Source organism: Rhinoraja longicauda, chromosome 2, assembly GCF_053455715.1.
Source record: "Rhinoraja longicauda isolate Sanriku21f chromosome 2, sRhiLon1.1, whole genome shotgun sequence".
Classification (NCBI taxonomy): domain Eukaryota; kingdom Metazoa; phylum Chordata; class Chondrichthyes; order Rajiformes; family Arhynchobatidae; genus Rhinoraja; species Rhinoraja longicauda.
This window is the reverse complement of record NC_135954.1, coordinates 77,408,659-77,426,603: the sequence shown is the minus strand read 5'-3', so window position 1 is coordinate 77,426,603 and position 17,945 is coordinate 77,408,659. Positions and strand designations below refer to the sequence as shown.

Below are 17,945 nucleotides of genomic sequence, written 5' to 3'. Positions count from 1 at the left end.
TCCCTCCGCAACTCACTGGTTAACTCATCTCTTCCCACCCAAACCTCCCCCTCCCTAGGTACCTTCTCCTGCAACCACAGGAGATGCAATACCTGTCCCTATTCCTCCTCCCGCAACTGCAAGAAATGAAGAGAGTTGTAGATGTAGCCCAGTTCATCTCACAGACTAGACCCCACCATTCACTCCATGTACGCTTCATGCTGCCTTGGAAAAGCAGCTAACATTAGCAGAATCTTACTTCACCTCAGTCATTCCTTCCCCTTGCTCCCATCTAGCAGAAGGAACAGAAGCTTGAAAGCACACACTACCAAACAACCTTCTTCCCCTGTTACCATGCTTCTGAACGATCCTTCCATATGCAAGGGCACAGTTCGATTCACCTCCACCCCCATTGAGGGCATTGGACTTTGTCTCAGGAACTGATGTGCTACCAAATACATCAACCATGATTGAATGGCGAAGTAGACTTGATGGGCCAAATTGTCTAATTCTGCTCCTATGACTTACAAACTACCATATGCTACAATGTTGAAAACTATATTCTGCACTCCGTATCTTTGATCTATATATTGCAGTTGAGTTTGAACTGATGGTATCTATGCCTGGTATGTCTGATCTGTTTGAATAGCATGCAAAACACAATTTTACACGTTACCTAGGTACACGTGATAATAATATATCTAAACCTAAACCTTTTTCTTTCCCCCAAAACATGCGACTAAGGACTCTGACGAACGGTGCTAAAATGAATAATAATAACAACAACAAAACATGAACCCAGTTCATCTCTCTCCCTGAAGGGAAACCAATCAAGACTTGTGTGCTCTTCGCAAGAACTGTCCTGACAATAGGCCGTCGAGCCAAAAGCATATCTCTCTCTCTGACTCTCCAAAGCCCGACCTTTTGACTGTTTCCAACCTTTCGGTTTTTATTTCTAACGATCGATGAGTTGTGAGTTAATAATCTCATTTATTCTGAAGATAATTTATCTGGGTCGCCGTGACGTCTGCTTTTAAATAACAGCGACTCTTGCAATAATGGTGGGGCGGCACCATCAAATACGGATCTTCGTTACTCAGTGGGAATAATACCCCTCTGCACCTTTAAAATTGCTTCTCTGTGGAGCACAGTCTCCGCCCGCATTGCCGTGGCAACAGTGAGCTTTGCTGCGGAGAGTCTGCAAAGTTGTTCGGAGAAGGGTCTCGACCCGAAACGTCACCCATTCCTTCTCTCCCGAGATGCTGCCTGACCTGCTGAGTTACTCCAGCATTTTGTGAATAAATCAAGTTGTTCGGAGAAGCGCCCGCCCTCCCTCCCTCCCTCGCTCTGTCCATTCCACATACTGCCGGCCGGCCGGGCACTGCTGCTGAATCTTGTTGTTCCAACTTGATGTTCTCAAACTTACTGAAATATCTTTATGAACAAAGACACGTCGATTCCTTTGTGCTCGGTCTGGGGGAACTTGAAAGGAGGGTCTGCAGAGTGTTGTGCAGGCTGCGAGGGGGGAGTAGTTTGGTCTCCTTTGGACTTCCCTCGTCTTGCCATAGGCTTCTCGGTGAATGAGTGGGTGATCCGAGAGGCTTGCAGTCTTGTGCACAATAGAGCGAGGTGTGTGTGTGAGAGAGAGAGAGAGAGAGAGAGAGAGAGAGAGAGAGGAGGAGATCTGCGCCCGTCAGCGAGTGCCTAGTGTTCTGGGGATGCTTGGCTCTGTGGCCGCTGCGTTTCTCCTCGCTGCCCCGTACGATTTGTCCGAGCACTTACCCACGCTATGGAGCTGCGCGTATTTGTCATCGTAGCCGGATCCTTTCCAAAAACGAGGCGCTTTCCAGCCAAGGCAGTCTTGAGCGTCGTTCATATTTTGGCCATCGCGGTTACAGCAAGCAGGACAGGTGGTGAGTTCGCCAGTGATATTGTGCATGTGACTTTCTTTCCCCTACGGATTTTTGCTTTTGTTTAAACATCTGCGTTGCGAATTGCTGGGAAGTATGTCCTGTTAAATCATTTTTGTTCATCGAAACAGCGGAGTCAAGAATGTTTCAGAAAATAACTGCAGATGCTGGTACAAATCGATTTATTCACAAAATGCTGGAGTAACTCAGCAGGTCAGGCAGCATCTCGGGAGAGAAGGAATGGGTGACGTTTCGGGTCGAGACCCTTCTTCAGACTGATTTATCGTCAAGAATGTTTTATCGTCTCTATGTACCGCTGCTGATATTGTGATTGATAATCTCTGGAGGAAAGCAACATGAACGAGCTCTAACGTTTATTATTTGTCATTGTTTGCATCGTTTCAAACATTGTAGTTAAGAACAAATGCAGTGCAGAGAAAGCGTACCGTTGCTCCGAATGCCTCATCCTTGGTCCGGAATGTGGATGGTGTTTTCAAAAGGTACTTTGGCTGGTGACGTGTGGTTCTGGGGGTAAAGTTACTGCATTTCTGTATTTCCTGGGGAATATCAATGTGGGTTAAGAATGTTAAACCAAGGCCCCCGATAACAAAAGGAAAACGGCAGAGTTCATTATTATTGAGAAGATGCAAGATATAACGGAATTGAATATTTCTTGTTATTTAGTTGAGTAAAACACTTGTGGACCACCTCACTAATACTTCATATCGCCTCCATTTTTAGGTAATGGGTTTCCCAAGGATGTTCACACACCCATGTTACCCCTCTATCACCAGTCATTATTCCTCCATTGGCTCTGATTTGTTATACAGCTTGTCCTATTTCAATATTAAATATGGCATAAATTCTCCCCGATCAGATATTGAAAAGCCTGAAACAAAGGAGATAAAAACTTGTCCTGAAAAGAGCAAAAGATAGAGATTGTGCAGTATATTTCAATTTCAGAAGATAGGCACAAAATGCTGGAATAACAGTGCGCCAGGCAGCATCTCTGGAGAAAAGGATTATGTGATGTTTCAGGTCTCGACCTGAAACATCACCCATTTCTTTTATCCAGAGATGCTGCCTGACCCGCTGAGTTTTGTGTCTATCTTTGGTGTAAACCAGCATCTGCAGTTCCTTCCTGCACATATTTCAATTTCACTTTGATTCCATTGATGAAAATTTGGTGGAGGAAGCCAATGCTCCTGGTTATTGCAGGTCTTGCACCAGAAACCAAGGGTGAATTTCAGCTACATTGTTTTTGGTGGCTGCCAAAGATCTATTCTAAACTTACCCCTTATACTCTTCTTCCTGGCACAACCCAATCATTTGTGGTCCTTAAGTCCTATCTGACATTGAGCTAAGTTTTGGAACACTACGGACCTGTTCATCCTTGCGGATATCTACCCGAGGCTGTTCTGAGAGTTCCTAGCCATAATGTGTGCTGCTCACTGTATATCAATGCACTTGCTGGACTCCAGTGCTACATGCAACTAGCAACGAGGATGCCACGTATTGGACATGCTTTTAACTTGCCATGCTTGTCATCAGTATAAAAAGCTCTTGGCGATGTCTTTCCATTGTAACCTTTTGCAAATATTCATCCTCACCATAATTGTACATAAGGAATCAGCTGAGAAACATCCTAAAAGATATAAAAATAATTAATCTTGCAGCATGCTTTATTCTCTTTTAAAATCCCCTGCCTACCAATAGAACCAACACTCAGCATTCCTTCCCTGAGCTGCCACCACCACAGATACCCCTCTTAATCTGCATCAATCCAAGACCACCTATACTGTTGCCCCACCCCACTAATCCCAGACTGAGCCAAAGACCATGTTCTTTCCCTGAACCACACTCAGCCAACTGTTTCTCATTATTCAACGATTCACTTGTCCCTGTAAATCTCAGCAGAACTGGATGCCTGAAAGGGAAAGTCCACCGAGTCATAGGTTGGGGATTAGGCTCCCAGCCATATGGTGAGGGACCCTAGTCACAGGATGGCCAGAGTTAGAACGCAGGAGAATTTGCCAAATTGTTCACCAGCTAATAAAGGTTTACCAGCTATTTCCATAAATGCCTGACCTCAGGGCAGGTGGTCCAGTCCATAATCTCCCCTATCAGCAATGTTGCTAAAGTACACCTCCTCTGCAGTTTGAAATCTTCAATCATGTTTTTTTTAATGTTACTTCTGCCTTCTGCTGACAGTGTACCCTTCCTTCACCTCAAAAAGCACAGGCTAATCCAAATTTCGAACTGGTTTCTGTCATTTTCACCCATCCATGTTGGTACACATATTCCCTCCAAGTTTCGCATAATTTTGATTTTATTTATTGTTGTTTTCAGACCTCCCACATCCCAAAGACATGCGGGTTTGTAGGTCAATTGGCCTCTGTAAATTGTTCCTAGTGTTTCAGGAGTGGATGCGAAAGTGGGATAACATACAACTAGTGTGAATTGGTGATCGATTGTCGGTCTGGACTCGTTGGGCCAAAGAGCTTGTTTCCATGGTGTATCTCTAAACTAAACTTAATTCTTCATCACCATGTAACCTCCTCTAGCCTTGTGATCTGGGATATCTGTATTTCCAAGTTTTCCCCTCATGCACATTCCCAGGTTTTTTTCCTGCACTGCCATTGACAGTTGTACTTTCAGTTGCTCACAGTCTAAATTCTGGAAATTACTCCCTAAATATCTACAGTCCCTTTAAGATGCATTTTTAAACTTGAATCTTTAACTAACCCTATGGTTACATTATTTAATATTTTCTTATGTGACTTAGTGTCAACATTTGTCAATAATTATTCCTGCCAAATACCTTAAATAGACACAAAATGCTAGAGTAACTCAACAGGCCAGACAGCATAACTGGATAGAAGAAATTAGTGACATATCGGGTGGAGACCCTTCTTCAGAGTGAGAGTCAGGGGAGAGGGAGACACATAGATAAGGAAGCGTAAGGTGTGAAAATGAGACATCAAAGGAGAAGTAGTTAAGGAAAATGGAGAATAGATCATTGTTAGCTAGAAGTAGACAATGAAGCATTACAGAGATAAAAATTAATCAGTGGGACAGTCAGACTGATCAGAGAACTAGGAAGGGGGCTGGATGGAGAGAGAGGGAAGGCAAGGGTCATTTGCAGTTAGAGAAGCCATTATTCATACCGCTGGGGTGTAAGCTGCCAAAGCGAAATTTGAGTTGCTGTTTCTCCAATTTGTGCTGGGCCTCACTCTGACTGTGGAGGAGGCCCAGGACAGAAAGGTCAGTATGAGAATGGGAGGGAGAGTTAAAATGTTTAGCAACCAGGAGATCAGATAGGAGATCTTAAGATGTTTTACAATGTTAAATGTATTATTTATATGCACATTTCGTTGACTTCATCTTGAGACAAACAAGCATGACTATTTATGTGTAATGAGCAGTTGGTAATGATTCAGCTTAATTTTTTAATTGTACTCCATTTACACTATGTAAATATTCTGTACATTAGGGATTTTCAGATGAATCACTGCATAAGAGGTGTGACCTAATTACCAACCTAATTCAAAAAGGCTGCGATCCAGATTACATTGAATCTTTTGAAGTAAAAAAAATAGTGGAAGAAGAAAAAAATTTGCAGCTGACTCCTGGCAAAGTTTCTTTACAATTACGACCAGGTTTGAACCCAGTTATTTTTGTCTTATTGAGTGTGGTGCTTGAGCAAATGTTTGCATTGTGCATAATGATAGTTTTAAACTTTGTTAGACATTAACATTTAGTGGTAAAAATAATGCTCATGATAATCATGGTCTACATGAACATCTGCTCTTAATTTTCATGTTACAAAATAATGCTTTGCAAGTCACAGCAAATTTTATCAATGATGGATAGTTTCAGTACTTCTGTTTCAGTGTAGATTATTTTCTTACCATTGCACAATATTTGACATTTGGTATTCATGTGTATTTTGTGAAGTACTGGTGTTGTCTGGTATTGGTATTTCTATTGTTTTATTATTGTCATATGTACTGAGATACAGATAAACAAATGTTGTTTAATGTGGTATCCAGGCAGATCACACCACACATGAGTGCAATCACACGTTACATGGATGCAGCAGGTAGTGCAGAATGGAAACTAAAGAGTGTAGAAAGTAGTGTTACAACTACAGCAAAAGTGCAGGATAAAAGTGCATGGGCCACAAAGAGGTAGATTGGAAGATCAGGAAAATCATCCCAAGCACATGAGACGTCTTTTCAAGAGTCTGAAAACAACAGGGGAGAAGCTGTCTTGAATCTGGTGGGACGCGCTTTCATGCTTTTGTACCTTCTGCACGATAGAAGAGTGGAGAAGAGAGAATGACTGGGTTGTGACTGATCCATGATAATGTTAGCTGCTTTTGCTAAGCAACATGAAGTGTAAATGGAATCAATTGGGGGTGGGAGGTTTGTTTGCATGATATACTGTGCTGTTTCCACAACTCTTTGGCATTGCATGCAGCCTAGAGAAGAGCAGTTGCCACACCGGGCTGTTACATTCCAAAAGGTATCTATGGTGCTTCTGTGAAATTATTAAGAGCCATTGGGGAATGCGAATATCCTCAGTCTATTTTGGTGCAACATTTACACCAACTACAAATAAGAGGACTCATGGTAGAGTGCTAATAAACAAAAGAAAATCAATTTATTATTGCTTAAACATTTATTATTTTCATGTTGCTTTGAATCTATTTTTGCCAGACAGACCTGTTGCCATTAAGTTGTAAATCTGTGGAATCCTCTGCCTCAGAAGGCAGTGGAGGCCAATTCTCTGGATGCTTTCAAGAGAGAGTTAGATAGAGCTCTTAATGATATCGGAGTCTGGGGGTATGGGGAGAGGGCAGGTACGGGGTACTGATTGTGAATGATCACCCATGATCACATTGAATGGCAGTGCTGGTTCGAAGGGCTGAATGACCTACTCCTGTATCTATTGTCTATAAGTAATTCTCAAACATATTTCAAATCCAGTCCTTGATTTGCGGTAACCAGGGAAAATGTGTTATCCTCTCTAGAGCGGCCTGAACCATTAGGATGTATGGACCATAACTCCAGGCAACAACTCGGTGGGCTGCACTTTGTCTCTAAACTAAACTAAACTAAACTAAACTAAACTTAAAAAAAACAATCAAACTGAACCCTTTTATTTGGATGCCATTCAGCAGTCCTTGGTCAGGCCCAAATTGGAGTATTGTGGAGCTGTATGGGATCCTTTCAACAACAACAAGATCACCCTGGAGAACGTACAACGCCGAGCAGCTCGCTTTGTATGTAATGACTACAAGCGCAAATCAAGCGTGAATAATATGCTGACTTCTCTCGGATGGGATACCCTAGAGCTCCGCAGAATCAGGCTAAGACATTGCAATTTACAAAGAGATTCACAAAATCTTCCGTCATCCCAGAGCACCAACTGCCATGAAACAAGACAAAATACCGGTCCCTACATCATCAACTCGCTAAATTTCAATAAACCTTGCTACCAATATTCCCATTACACTCGAACGATAAGGGAATGGAATATGTTACCACCCAACACAAGTGCCACTCCCGATGTTCAGTCATTTAAAAAGGGGATCGAGCAACTAGATCTCCTCAACTTGGTCAAAAAGGCCCACTTCAAAATTTAATCACTACTCTACTCACTCCGACCTGCGCGAGATAACCACGTGGGGTGTTTGCGCAGTAATCAACCAGAACCAGTCCCTTTGAGCATTGCTTGTTCGAATGCTCGTCTCCTGCTTCTAATGGGTTCTGTGGGGCACAATCTATTCCCCACCCATTGGGATATTAGAATACATTTTATCATACAACAGCATATCACAGGCAGATAGGAACCATGATTGCACTGTCGAATATCCTGGAGAAAACAGCACTGGCCATTCACAGAGGAAGGAAAATAAATAATTGTTATTAACCTACTAACTGATTCACAGTGCTAATGTGTAATTAAGTGTCAGCTACGATGGGCGAGTTCAATGCACTCACTTGGTGCGAGAGGTGATGCAACGGTGACCCTGAGGTTATTTACCAGCCACTTTAAATCACCGATCGTATCCCCCTTTGACCTCTCTGTGGCCTCCTTCAATGTTACAATGAGGCCCAGTGCAAGTGGGCATGACCATTTCTATCTTTTCTTATTGGCTCAATGTTCTGCATTTATTATTACAGTCTGACCTGTTGGGCATGTCACAAAGTCTCGTAGCTTATAACACATTAAACAGACATAAAATCTTAATGTGCTGATAACTGCTCCCATTAAGCCATTTCGACCTGTCTATCACAAAGACACCATTCTACCGGTCTCTTCTCCACCTTCATTCCTAATTAATATTTCTCTCTCTTTCCCAGTTCTGACAAAGGGTCCTGGACCTGAAATGATAAATGTTTTTCTTTCCACTGATAGAAAGTAGAAAGATAACGCCCAACTTGCTGAGTGTTTCTAACATTTTCTCTTGTTATACTGGGCTTCTCTATTGGCATTCAGGGGTTTACGCAGATAATTTTTAAAACATCAAATGTATCAAATCTTGTGTTTCCTGTGGGATCTTTTGCATGTATTTGTGTCATCCAGAGCTAATAGTGACTTGTCCACTCTTAAACTTGCTGCAAACCTATGAAGGTAATATTGAGGAAAGACCCCTCAGTGAGACCATTTAAAAAATAACTCACCATTTTCATATTTATTATCGATCTACCTATTTAGAGTGCAAAGCACATGAAGCTTTTATATTGCACCAGGGATATTTTGGTTGGAGTTATAGACAATAGACGATAGATGCAGGAGTAGGCCATTCGTCCCTTCGAGCCAGCACCACCATTCAATGTGATCATGGCTGATCATTCTCAATCAGTACCCCGTTCCTGCCATTTCCCCATACACCCTGACTCCGCTATCATTAAGAGCTCTATCTAGCTCTCTCTTGAAAGCATTCAGAGAATTGGCTTCCACTGCCTACTGAAGCAGAGAATTCCACAGATTTACAACTCTCTGACTGAAAAAGTTTTTCCTCATCTCCGTTCTAAATGGCCTACCCCTTATTCTTAAACTTTGGCCGCTGGTTCTGGACTCCCCCAACATTGGGAACATGTTTCCTGCCTCTAACGTTTCCAACCCCTTAATAATCTTATATGTTTCGATAAGATCCCCTCTCATCCTTCTATAATTCCACTGTATACAAGCCTAGTCGCTCCAGTCTTTCAACATACGACAGTCCCTCCATTCCGGGAATTAACCTAGTAAACCTACGCTGCACGCCCTCAATAGCAAAAATATCCTTTCTCAAATTTGGAGACCAAAACTGCACACAGTACTCCAAGTGCGGTCTCACTAGGGCCCTGTACAACTGCAGAAGGACCTCTTTGCTCCTATACTCAACCTCCTCTTGGTATGAAGGCCAACATTCCATTGGGTTTCTTCACTGCCTGCTGTACCTGCATGCTTCCTTTCAGTGACTGATGCACTAGGACACCCAAATCTCGTTGTACGTCCCCTTTTCCTAACTTGACACCATTCAGATAATAATCTGCCTTCCTATTCTTATCATCAAAGTGGATAACCTCACACTTATCCACATTAAACTGCATCTGCCATGCATCCGCCCACTCACACAACCTGTCCAAGTCACCCTGCAACCTCATAGCATCTTCCTCACAGTTCACACTACCACCCAGCTTTATATCATCTGCAAATTTGCTAATGGTACTTTTAATCCCTTCATCCAAGTCATTAATGTATATTGTAAATAGCTGCGGTCCCAGCACCGAGCCTTGCGGTACCCCACTAGTCACTGCCTGCCATTCTGAAAGGGACCCATTTATCCCCACTCTTTGCATTCTGTCTGCCAACCAATTTACTATCCATGTCAGTACCCTACCCCCAATACCATGTGCTCTAATTTTGCCAACTAATCTCCCATGTGGGACCTTGTCGAAGGCTTTCTGAAAGTCAAGGTACACTACATCCACCGCCTCTCCCCTGTCCATTTTCCTAGTTACATCCTCAAAAAATTCCAGAAGATTAGTCAAGCATGATTTCCCCTTCGTAAATCCATGCTGACTCAGAACGATCCTGTTACTGCTATCCAAATGCTACGCAATTTTGTCTTTTATAATTGGCTCCAGCATATTCCCCACCACTGATGTCAGACTAACTGGTCTATAATTTCCTATTTTCTCTCTCCCTCCTTTCTTAAAAAGTGGGATAACGTTAGCTACCCTCCAATACACAGGAACTGATCCTGAATCTATAGAACATTGGAAAATGATCACCAATGTGTCCATGATTTCTAGAGCCACCTCCTTAAGTACCCTGGGATGCAGTCCATCAGGCCCTGGGAATTTATCAGCCTTCGGTCCCATCAGTCTACCCAACACCATTTCCTGCCTAATGTGAATTTCCTTCATTTCCTCCATCACCCTAGGATCTCTGGCCACTAGATCATCTGGGAGATTACAATAGACAATAGACAATAGACAATAGGTGCAGGAGTAGGCCATTCAGCCCTTCGAGCCAGCACCGCCATTCAATGCGATCATGGCTGATCACTATCAATCAGTACCCCGTTCCTGCCTTCTCCCCATACCCCCTCACTCCGCTATCCTTAAGAGCTCTATCCAGCTCTCTCTTGAAAGCATCCAACGAACTGGCCTCCACTGCCTTCTGAGGCAGAGAATTCCACACCTTCACCACCCTCTGACTGAAAAAGTTCTTCCTCATCTCCGTTCTAAATGGCCTACCCCTTATTCTCAAACTGTGGCCCCTTGTTCTGGACTCCCCCAACATTGGGAACATGTTATCTGCCTCTAATGTGTCCAATCCCCTAATTATCTTATATGTTTCAATAAGATCCCCCCTCATCCTTCTAAATTGTTTCTAGATTGTTTTATCTTCCTATGTGAAGACAGATCCAAAATACCGGTTCAACTTGTCTGCCATTTCCTTGTTCCCCATAATAAATTCCCCTGCTTCTGTCTTCAAGGGACCCACATTTGCTTAACAATTTTTTCCTCTTCACATACCTGAAGAAGCTTTTACTATCCTCCTTTATATTATTGGCTAGCTTACCTTCGTACCTCATCTTTTCTCCCCGTATTTCCTTCTTTTAAGGTAGGAGAATAGAGGGGGAAATGAGGTAAGCAAACAAATACTTTGTTCTGGTTAGTAAAGGAGAGAGGCATTGAGTCCCCTATTACAAGGAGTATAATCCTTCAAGGACTAATATAAGGTCATAAGTGATAGGAGCGGAATTAGGCCATTTGACCCATAGTCTACTCCACTGTTTAATCATGGCTGATCTATCTCTCCCTTCCAACCCCATTCTCCTGCCTTCTCCCCATAACCCTTGATACACAAACTAATCAAGAATCTATCTATCTGTGCCTTAAAAATGTGCATTGACGGCCTCCAGCCTTCAGTGGCAAAGAATTCCACAAATTCACCACCCTCTGACTAAAGAAATTCCTCCTCATCTCCTTCCTAAAGGAATGTCCTTTAATTCTGAGGCTATGACCTCTGGTCCTAGACTCTCCCACGAGTGAAAACATCCTCTCCATATCCACTCTATTCAACCCTTTCACTATTTCAGTTGCCTCTGATTCAGCCAGGATTTCATCAAATGATGTTACCTGCTGCAATTATATTTTCAGGCTGTAATCTGGGGTTTGAAGAGCACTGTTTGTGGTTGTCATTGTCACTGGGAAGCTCGGTTATTCAGCATCAGGTTTTGTCTAGGCAGCTGCAGGTAATACATATGTAACTTTCTATTGGGATGCGTGAGATTCACCAAGGCCATCTAAACTGCTGAGTGTATCAATGTTACTTTCCTTATGGAAGCTAACAGAATTGTCAGAAGTTGCATACAGTCTAAGCTTTTCCAGGATTTAGTAATATCCTACGTTATTATCAACTTTTCATGCCATCTTGTAATCAACTTCGCATTTTTCTGAGTAGAAAAGGATATCACTTCCAACTGTGAGTCTTTTAGGTCAAGAAGCACCATAAGAAGCACCAGGAAACTGCACGATGTGCCCATGTTGACCAACATACCCCATCTATATTAGTCCCTCCTGCCTACGTTTGGTCCATATCTCTCTAAACCTCTCCTATCCATGTACCTGTCCAAATGATTCTTAAACGTTGCGATAGTATCTGCCTCACAACCTCGTCTGGCAGCTCGTTCCATATACCCACCACCCCTTATGTAAAAAAAAGTCACCCCGCAGGTTCCTACAAAGAAACAATTGTGGTTTTTTTAATGTGATGTTATTACTGTCTACCCAAGTCTTGATAACAACTGGAACTAGATATAAGTAGTGATCTTTGAAAAACATTTGGCTTCTCTTGAGTATAGCTTAGCTGGAGGTTGGAGAATATGGTAAATATAATGAAACATTGAATGCTGATCCTCTTCATTGTACATCTTCTAGGGAAATTAGTATTCACTTTATTCCATTTCATAATGTAGCAGGAATTGGAAGGGGGAAAACTTTACAAGATTTGTTTCATTGATGTGACATAAAATGAGCACATGGCAATCCTACACACTCTTGTGGCACTTAATGGGATTGTGTGTTTTAAGACATTATATCTCAAAGTGCTTATCAAAATATCCTGGGTATTCTCCACTGGTCATGTTGTGACAGTCTTATAGTCCAGTGACATTGCTCACACATGGACTGGTTTTGAAGGATAGACGTAATTCCCTTTTTTGGTTTCCTGTCCAGTTCTTTAATCTTTTTAGCCACCTCTGAATCAAATGTGAATGCACAGACTCAGCCATAGGTGGGGCAGGAGGTAACTGATGGGGCAATACAATGGGGGAGCATAGGAGGTGGGAGACATTTTTTCAAGGTTTCTCAGCACTCATGGAGTCATTCAAATGGAAACAGGCCGTTCAGCCCAACTTGCCCATCTGCTCTAGTCCCACCTGCATGGCCCAAATCCCTCTAACCATTTCCTATCCATGTACGTGTCCAAATGTTTTTTAAATCTTGTGATAGTACCTGGCTCAACTACCCCCTCAGGCAGCCCGTTCCATACACCCACCATCCTTTGTGTAAAAACTGTTGCCCCACAGGTTCCTATTCTTTCTCCTCTTAACTTAAACCTATGCCCTCTGTTTCTTGATTTCCCTTAGTCCCCTACTCTGAGTAAAAGACTCTGGACATTTACCTTGTCTATTCCCCTCATGATCTTATACACCTCTATGAGATCGGCCCTCATCCTTTTGCGCTCCAAAGAAAAAAGTCCAAGCCTGCTCAACCTCTCCCTATAACTCAATCCTGGCAACATTCTCATAAAAATATTGATGAAGTGATTCAACGTACCGACCTCTGTGGATTGGAGTGACCTTATTAAAGCTAATATCCTATTTAATCATAGGGGCTAATGCAATGTCCACTCCAGGCACCAGCACCTGTTATATTGTCATCATCAAAGCCTTCACAGATGTCTTGTCTCTATTTTAAGTCAGGTTTTCCCATGATTCGATGAGGATGCTGCAATTTCTCGAGGAGGCTTTCAGAACATCCTCGAATCATTTTCTTTATTGAACTGTTAAGATAGAATTCACTGGTATGAAAGTGTGCAGTTCAAGAATCTGTAGGACGTCTGAACCTGCTAAGTGGCATTAGGTCTTGATGGAGGAGATTTTGGCATGGACAGAAGAAAGGAATTGATTTGCTTGTTTTGCCAGTGGATTTTATGAAGATGACATTGGTGGTACCTCTTCAGTGCTTTGAAGTCCCAGCCACAGAAAGTCCAGATCAATTATTTTCATATTCAGTCTTTAAATCTTGTTTGCACACTACTGATCATTCATTAATGCAGCTTTTCACTTTCTCATGCTGCCAGAGCTTGAACCAAATGTAACAATTTATTTGTATTATTTAGTGATTTAGATATAAGACTATTCTGTGTTTTAATTACTATTCCAAAATTATAATTTAGTATGGAAATTATAAGTCAGTATGGAAATTAACAAAATTATTGCAAATTTGTTTATTGAATTGTCATGCTCACAAAAGCCGGAAGGATTACAATTTGTTTCTGAGCAAGTATGAAACTGATTGTGTTGCAATGTGAACAATGCATTGTAAACACTGCTGCTTGTACAAAATTTGTGTGAACAAATTTAAACGGCTGATGGTGTTCAGTGATTGAGAAATTATAACCTCTTTTGGAATACTAATAATTTGCAAGTTAAGCTTTTATATATATATATATATATATATATATGTTTTAGCCAACATCTAACAAAAATAAATATGGGAGCTGACTTTAGAAAGAAGATTTAACGAAAGTACTTCTGTGCAAAATTGCTTTTGGATTATTTGATACCCCAACCCTCACATTTCATATTCCAAATGTGTAAAATTAGAAATTATAACATTTCATAGATGCTGACCATAGCACTGAACATTTCCATCAATTTCAGTTTTTGTGTAAAATAATAATCCTGTTTCTCTAATGGGTCTCTTTACAATAGACAATAGACAATAGACAATAGGTGCAGGAGTAGGCCATTCAGCCCTTCGAGCCATCACCGCCATTCAATGCGATCATGGCTGATCACTCTCAATCAGTACCCCGTTCCTGCCTTCTCCCCATACCCCCTCACTCCGCTATCCTTAAGAGCTCTATCCAGCTCTCTCTTGAAAGCATCCAACGAACTGGCCTCCACTGCCTTCTGAGGCAGAGAATTCCACACCTTCACCACTCTCTGACTGAAAAAGTTCTTCCTCATCTCCGTTCTAAATGGCCTACCCCTTATTCTTAAACTGTGGCCCCTTGTTCTGGACTCCCCCAACATTGGGAACGTGTTTCCTGCCTCTAATGTGTCCAATCCCCTAATTATCTTATATGTTTCAATAAGATCCCCCCTCATCCTTCTAAATTCCAGTGTATACAAGCCCAATCGCTCCAGCCTTTCAACATACGACAGTCCCGCCATTCCGGGAATTAACCTAGTGAACCTACACTTGCTGACATTTAATGTCATACTGCATTATGTATCCTACTCCAATGGGAAAAGAACCAAATTAAGGACAAAGAAAGAACAGAATAGATGAACTAGAATGAGAGAAGCAATAGTGAATGGATAGGCAGAAGCTACAAAGTTGGAAATTGAAGTAGCGATAGAAATTGTAAAGTAAGTTAAAGGAATAGTCTAGTGATTTCATTTGGACAGATATATGGGTAGGAAGGGTTTTGGGGGATATGGACCAAATGCAGGCAAATGTGACTAACCCAGAATGCTTACTTCTTTGGCATGGTCAAGTTGGACTGAAGGACCTATTTCTGTGCTGTGTAACTCTATAACCATGATACTCTCAAATGAATTATGTGTAATCCCATGCAAATAACTTAATTTTCAACACGTTCTATCACTTTGTTGAAAAGTGTAGTTCCGATAAATATAACAGCAAAAAGTCTATGATAAACTGAATTTTATTCTTTTTTAAATTTTGTCAGATTTTAGACATTATTTTATTTTCAAAATAATTATATTATCTCTTCAGAATACAAGATAATCAGGAAAAAGCTGCAGGGTCCCTAGAAGGAATATAGAAGGATTCAGTTTTGAAAGGTGGTGCTGGGTCTGTTTTCTGTTTTCATATATTAACAATATCCCTCCAGAAAATGTTATCTTATTTCAGAATTCTAAATTTGTTTATTTTTCTTTAGTTAACCCTGGAAGAATCATGTGTTACCATTTAATAACCACACAGCTTTTTCTACATTTTGTCAAACAGGTGGGGAGACAAGTTTAATAGTGGATGTCCGTCAACTGAAAAACTATCCATTGGATCTCTATCATTTGGTAGATACATCAGCATCAATGGTGACTAATTTAGAAAGACTGCACTCAATGGGAAATTCCGTATCGCAAAAGATGGCTAAATATTCCAGCGATTTCAAGTTTGGGTTTGGATCATTTGTCGATAAGCCAGTATCTCCATTTATTAACATTCACCCAGACAAGCTGATTAATCCATGCAGGTAACTAATTACTCAACCAAAATCAACTGAAACATTTTTGTGATTCAGGGACATTTGAAATGTTGCATTAAAAACTAAAGCATGTTTAATATTATTTATGTTCAGTATCAAAATGTCTTATTTATCTTTCAATGCAGTGTTTATGAAACATCCTGTCATCCTGCTCATGGATTTTTGCATGTGTTATCATTGACTGATAATATAACTGAATTCAGGGAAGCAGTGGAGAAACAAACTATCTCTGGAAATGAGGACACACCTGAGGGGAGTTTGGACGCTTTGCTCCAAGTTGCAGTTTGTGAAGTGAGTTTTGTTTGACACAGTCGATCAAAAACTAAAACGTTTTTTTTGCCAAAACAGTTCAATACAGTAAATTAAAAAGTTCATAAGTGACAGGAGCCGAATTAGGACATTCACCCCATCAAGTCTATTCCGCCATTCAATCACAGCTGATCTGTTTTTCCCTCCTAACCCCATTCTCCTGCCTTCTCCGCATAACCCTTGACGCCTGTGCTAATCAAGAATTTATCTATCTCTGCCTTAAAAGATATCCATTGATGGCCTCCACAGCCTTTTGTGGCAATGAATTCCACAGATTCACCGCCATGTAGAATATAGAAACAGTTCCCTTTAATATATGCCAGGCTGATACTACTAAAAGATAATGGGATATAGGGGCAGATGTGCCTTTGCCACAATATTGTTGTCTGCCCCAGTTCCAGCATCGCCACCATCTTACACTGGGTATCTGCAACCCAGCACTTCATCACTGAGGCTGCCTCAGCACAGGCAGCTGGCTGGATTTTGAGAAACCTCTTTGACAGATAGTGAGGTCCTGTCGTCCTAAAACCCAGTGCTCTCTCAGCTGTTTGCATGTTCAGAGTCAATTACATATTTGTGAGCATTTTAACACTCACAAACATTCAGTATCAATGCGGCATGTACAAATTTTTTTAAACATTGTAACAAATATTTACATTGCAAAAGCATATCCACAGAGGTGCAGCACTCATTTGGTGTTAGTTTTGTAAGTATGTATACTATGAATATTTTCCACATTTAACAATCTAAAACGTTAATCTTGTATTTTATCTGTATCAGAAGACTTAATCCATTCATTGTCTACTTTGATTTAAGTGTGTTCACCACAAATTAATGGCAAGTACACATATTTTGACCTTTTTAAGTGGCTCTTCAGATTTTCTTTCTCCCTGGAATATATCCACTTTGCAAAAGAGGAGGTACTGGCAGTGTTTGAAACATATCAAGGTGTAGAAATCCGTCGGACCTGATAATGTAAGGGGAAAGTATAGTTAATGGCAATACAGCATTGTTGTATAAAAGGAACTTGGAGTTCAAGTCCATAGATACCTGTAAGTGGCCACACGAGTAGATGGAAACGTAAAGAAGGCATATGATATACTTGCTTTCATCACTCCGAGCATTGAGTATAAGAGTCAGGAAGTCATCTTCATAAAACATTGATTTGGCCGCGGGAGCTTGAATTCTAAGGAGAGACTAGAGAGGCTGAGACATATTCCTCTACAGCATAGGAGGTTAGGGGTCACTGTAAAAATCTAAATAAAATCATAAGGGGAATAGTCATAGTTTTTTTCCCAAGGTAGGGGAGTCTAAAGCTGGAGGGCATAGGTTTAAGATGAGAGGGGACAATTAAAAATGATCTGTGGGCAATTTGTTCACACAGAGGATGGTGTGTGTCTGGAACAAGTTGCCAGAGGAAGCTGTAAAGACAGGTATAATTACAATGTTTAAATTATATTTGGTTAGGCACATGGATAATAAAGGTCAAATGCAGCCATGTGGGACCAGCTCTGGTAGACATCTAGTTTAACATGAACCGGCTTAGCCAAAGACCCTGTTTCCAAACTAAAGAGCTGTATGACTCAAACAATGGCCAAGAATATAAAGAGGGTGCTGGTAAGAAATAGCTTCTTTACTAAACACAATGCCTTTGAGCATCCTATTCATGGTTACTTCTGCACAATGAAAGACTAATGTAAGATTAGATGAATT

General features: G+C 41.2%; 1 protein-coding gene across 2 annotated transcripts in view; it reads left to right on the top strand.

Annotated features, from left to right (window-relative positions):
- Positions 1-1,329: 1,329 nt before the first annotated feature.
- Positions 1,330-17,945, top strand: part of itgb8 (integrin, beta 8) — an 83,634-nt gene continuing 67,018 nt past the window's right edge. For both annotated transcript variants that reach the window (XM_078421774.1, XM_078421766.1), the window contains exons 1-5: positions 1,330-1,892; positions 2,304-2,389; positions 5,383-5,548; positions 15,665-15,911; positions 16,049-16,214. In XM_078421774.1, the coding sequence (XP_078277900.1) occupies positions 1,769-1,892; positions 2,304-2,389; positions 5,383-5,548; positions 15,665-15,911; positions 16,049-16,214 (789 nt within the window). In that variant the 5' untranslated portion in view covers positions 1,330-1,768. The remainder of the gene's footprint in view (positions 1,893-2,303; positions 2,390-5,382; positions 5,549-15,664; positions 15,912-16,048; positions 16,215-17,945) is intronic.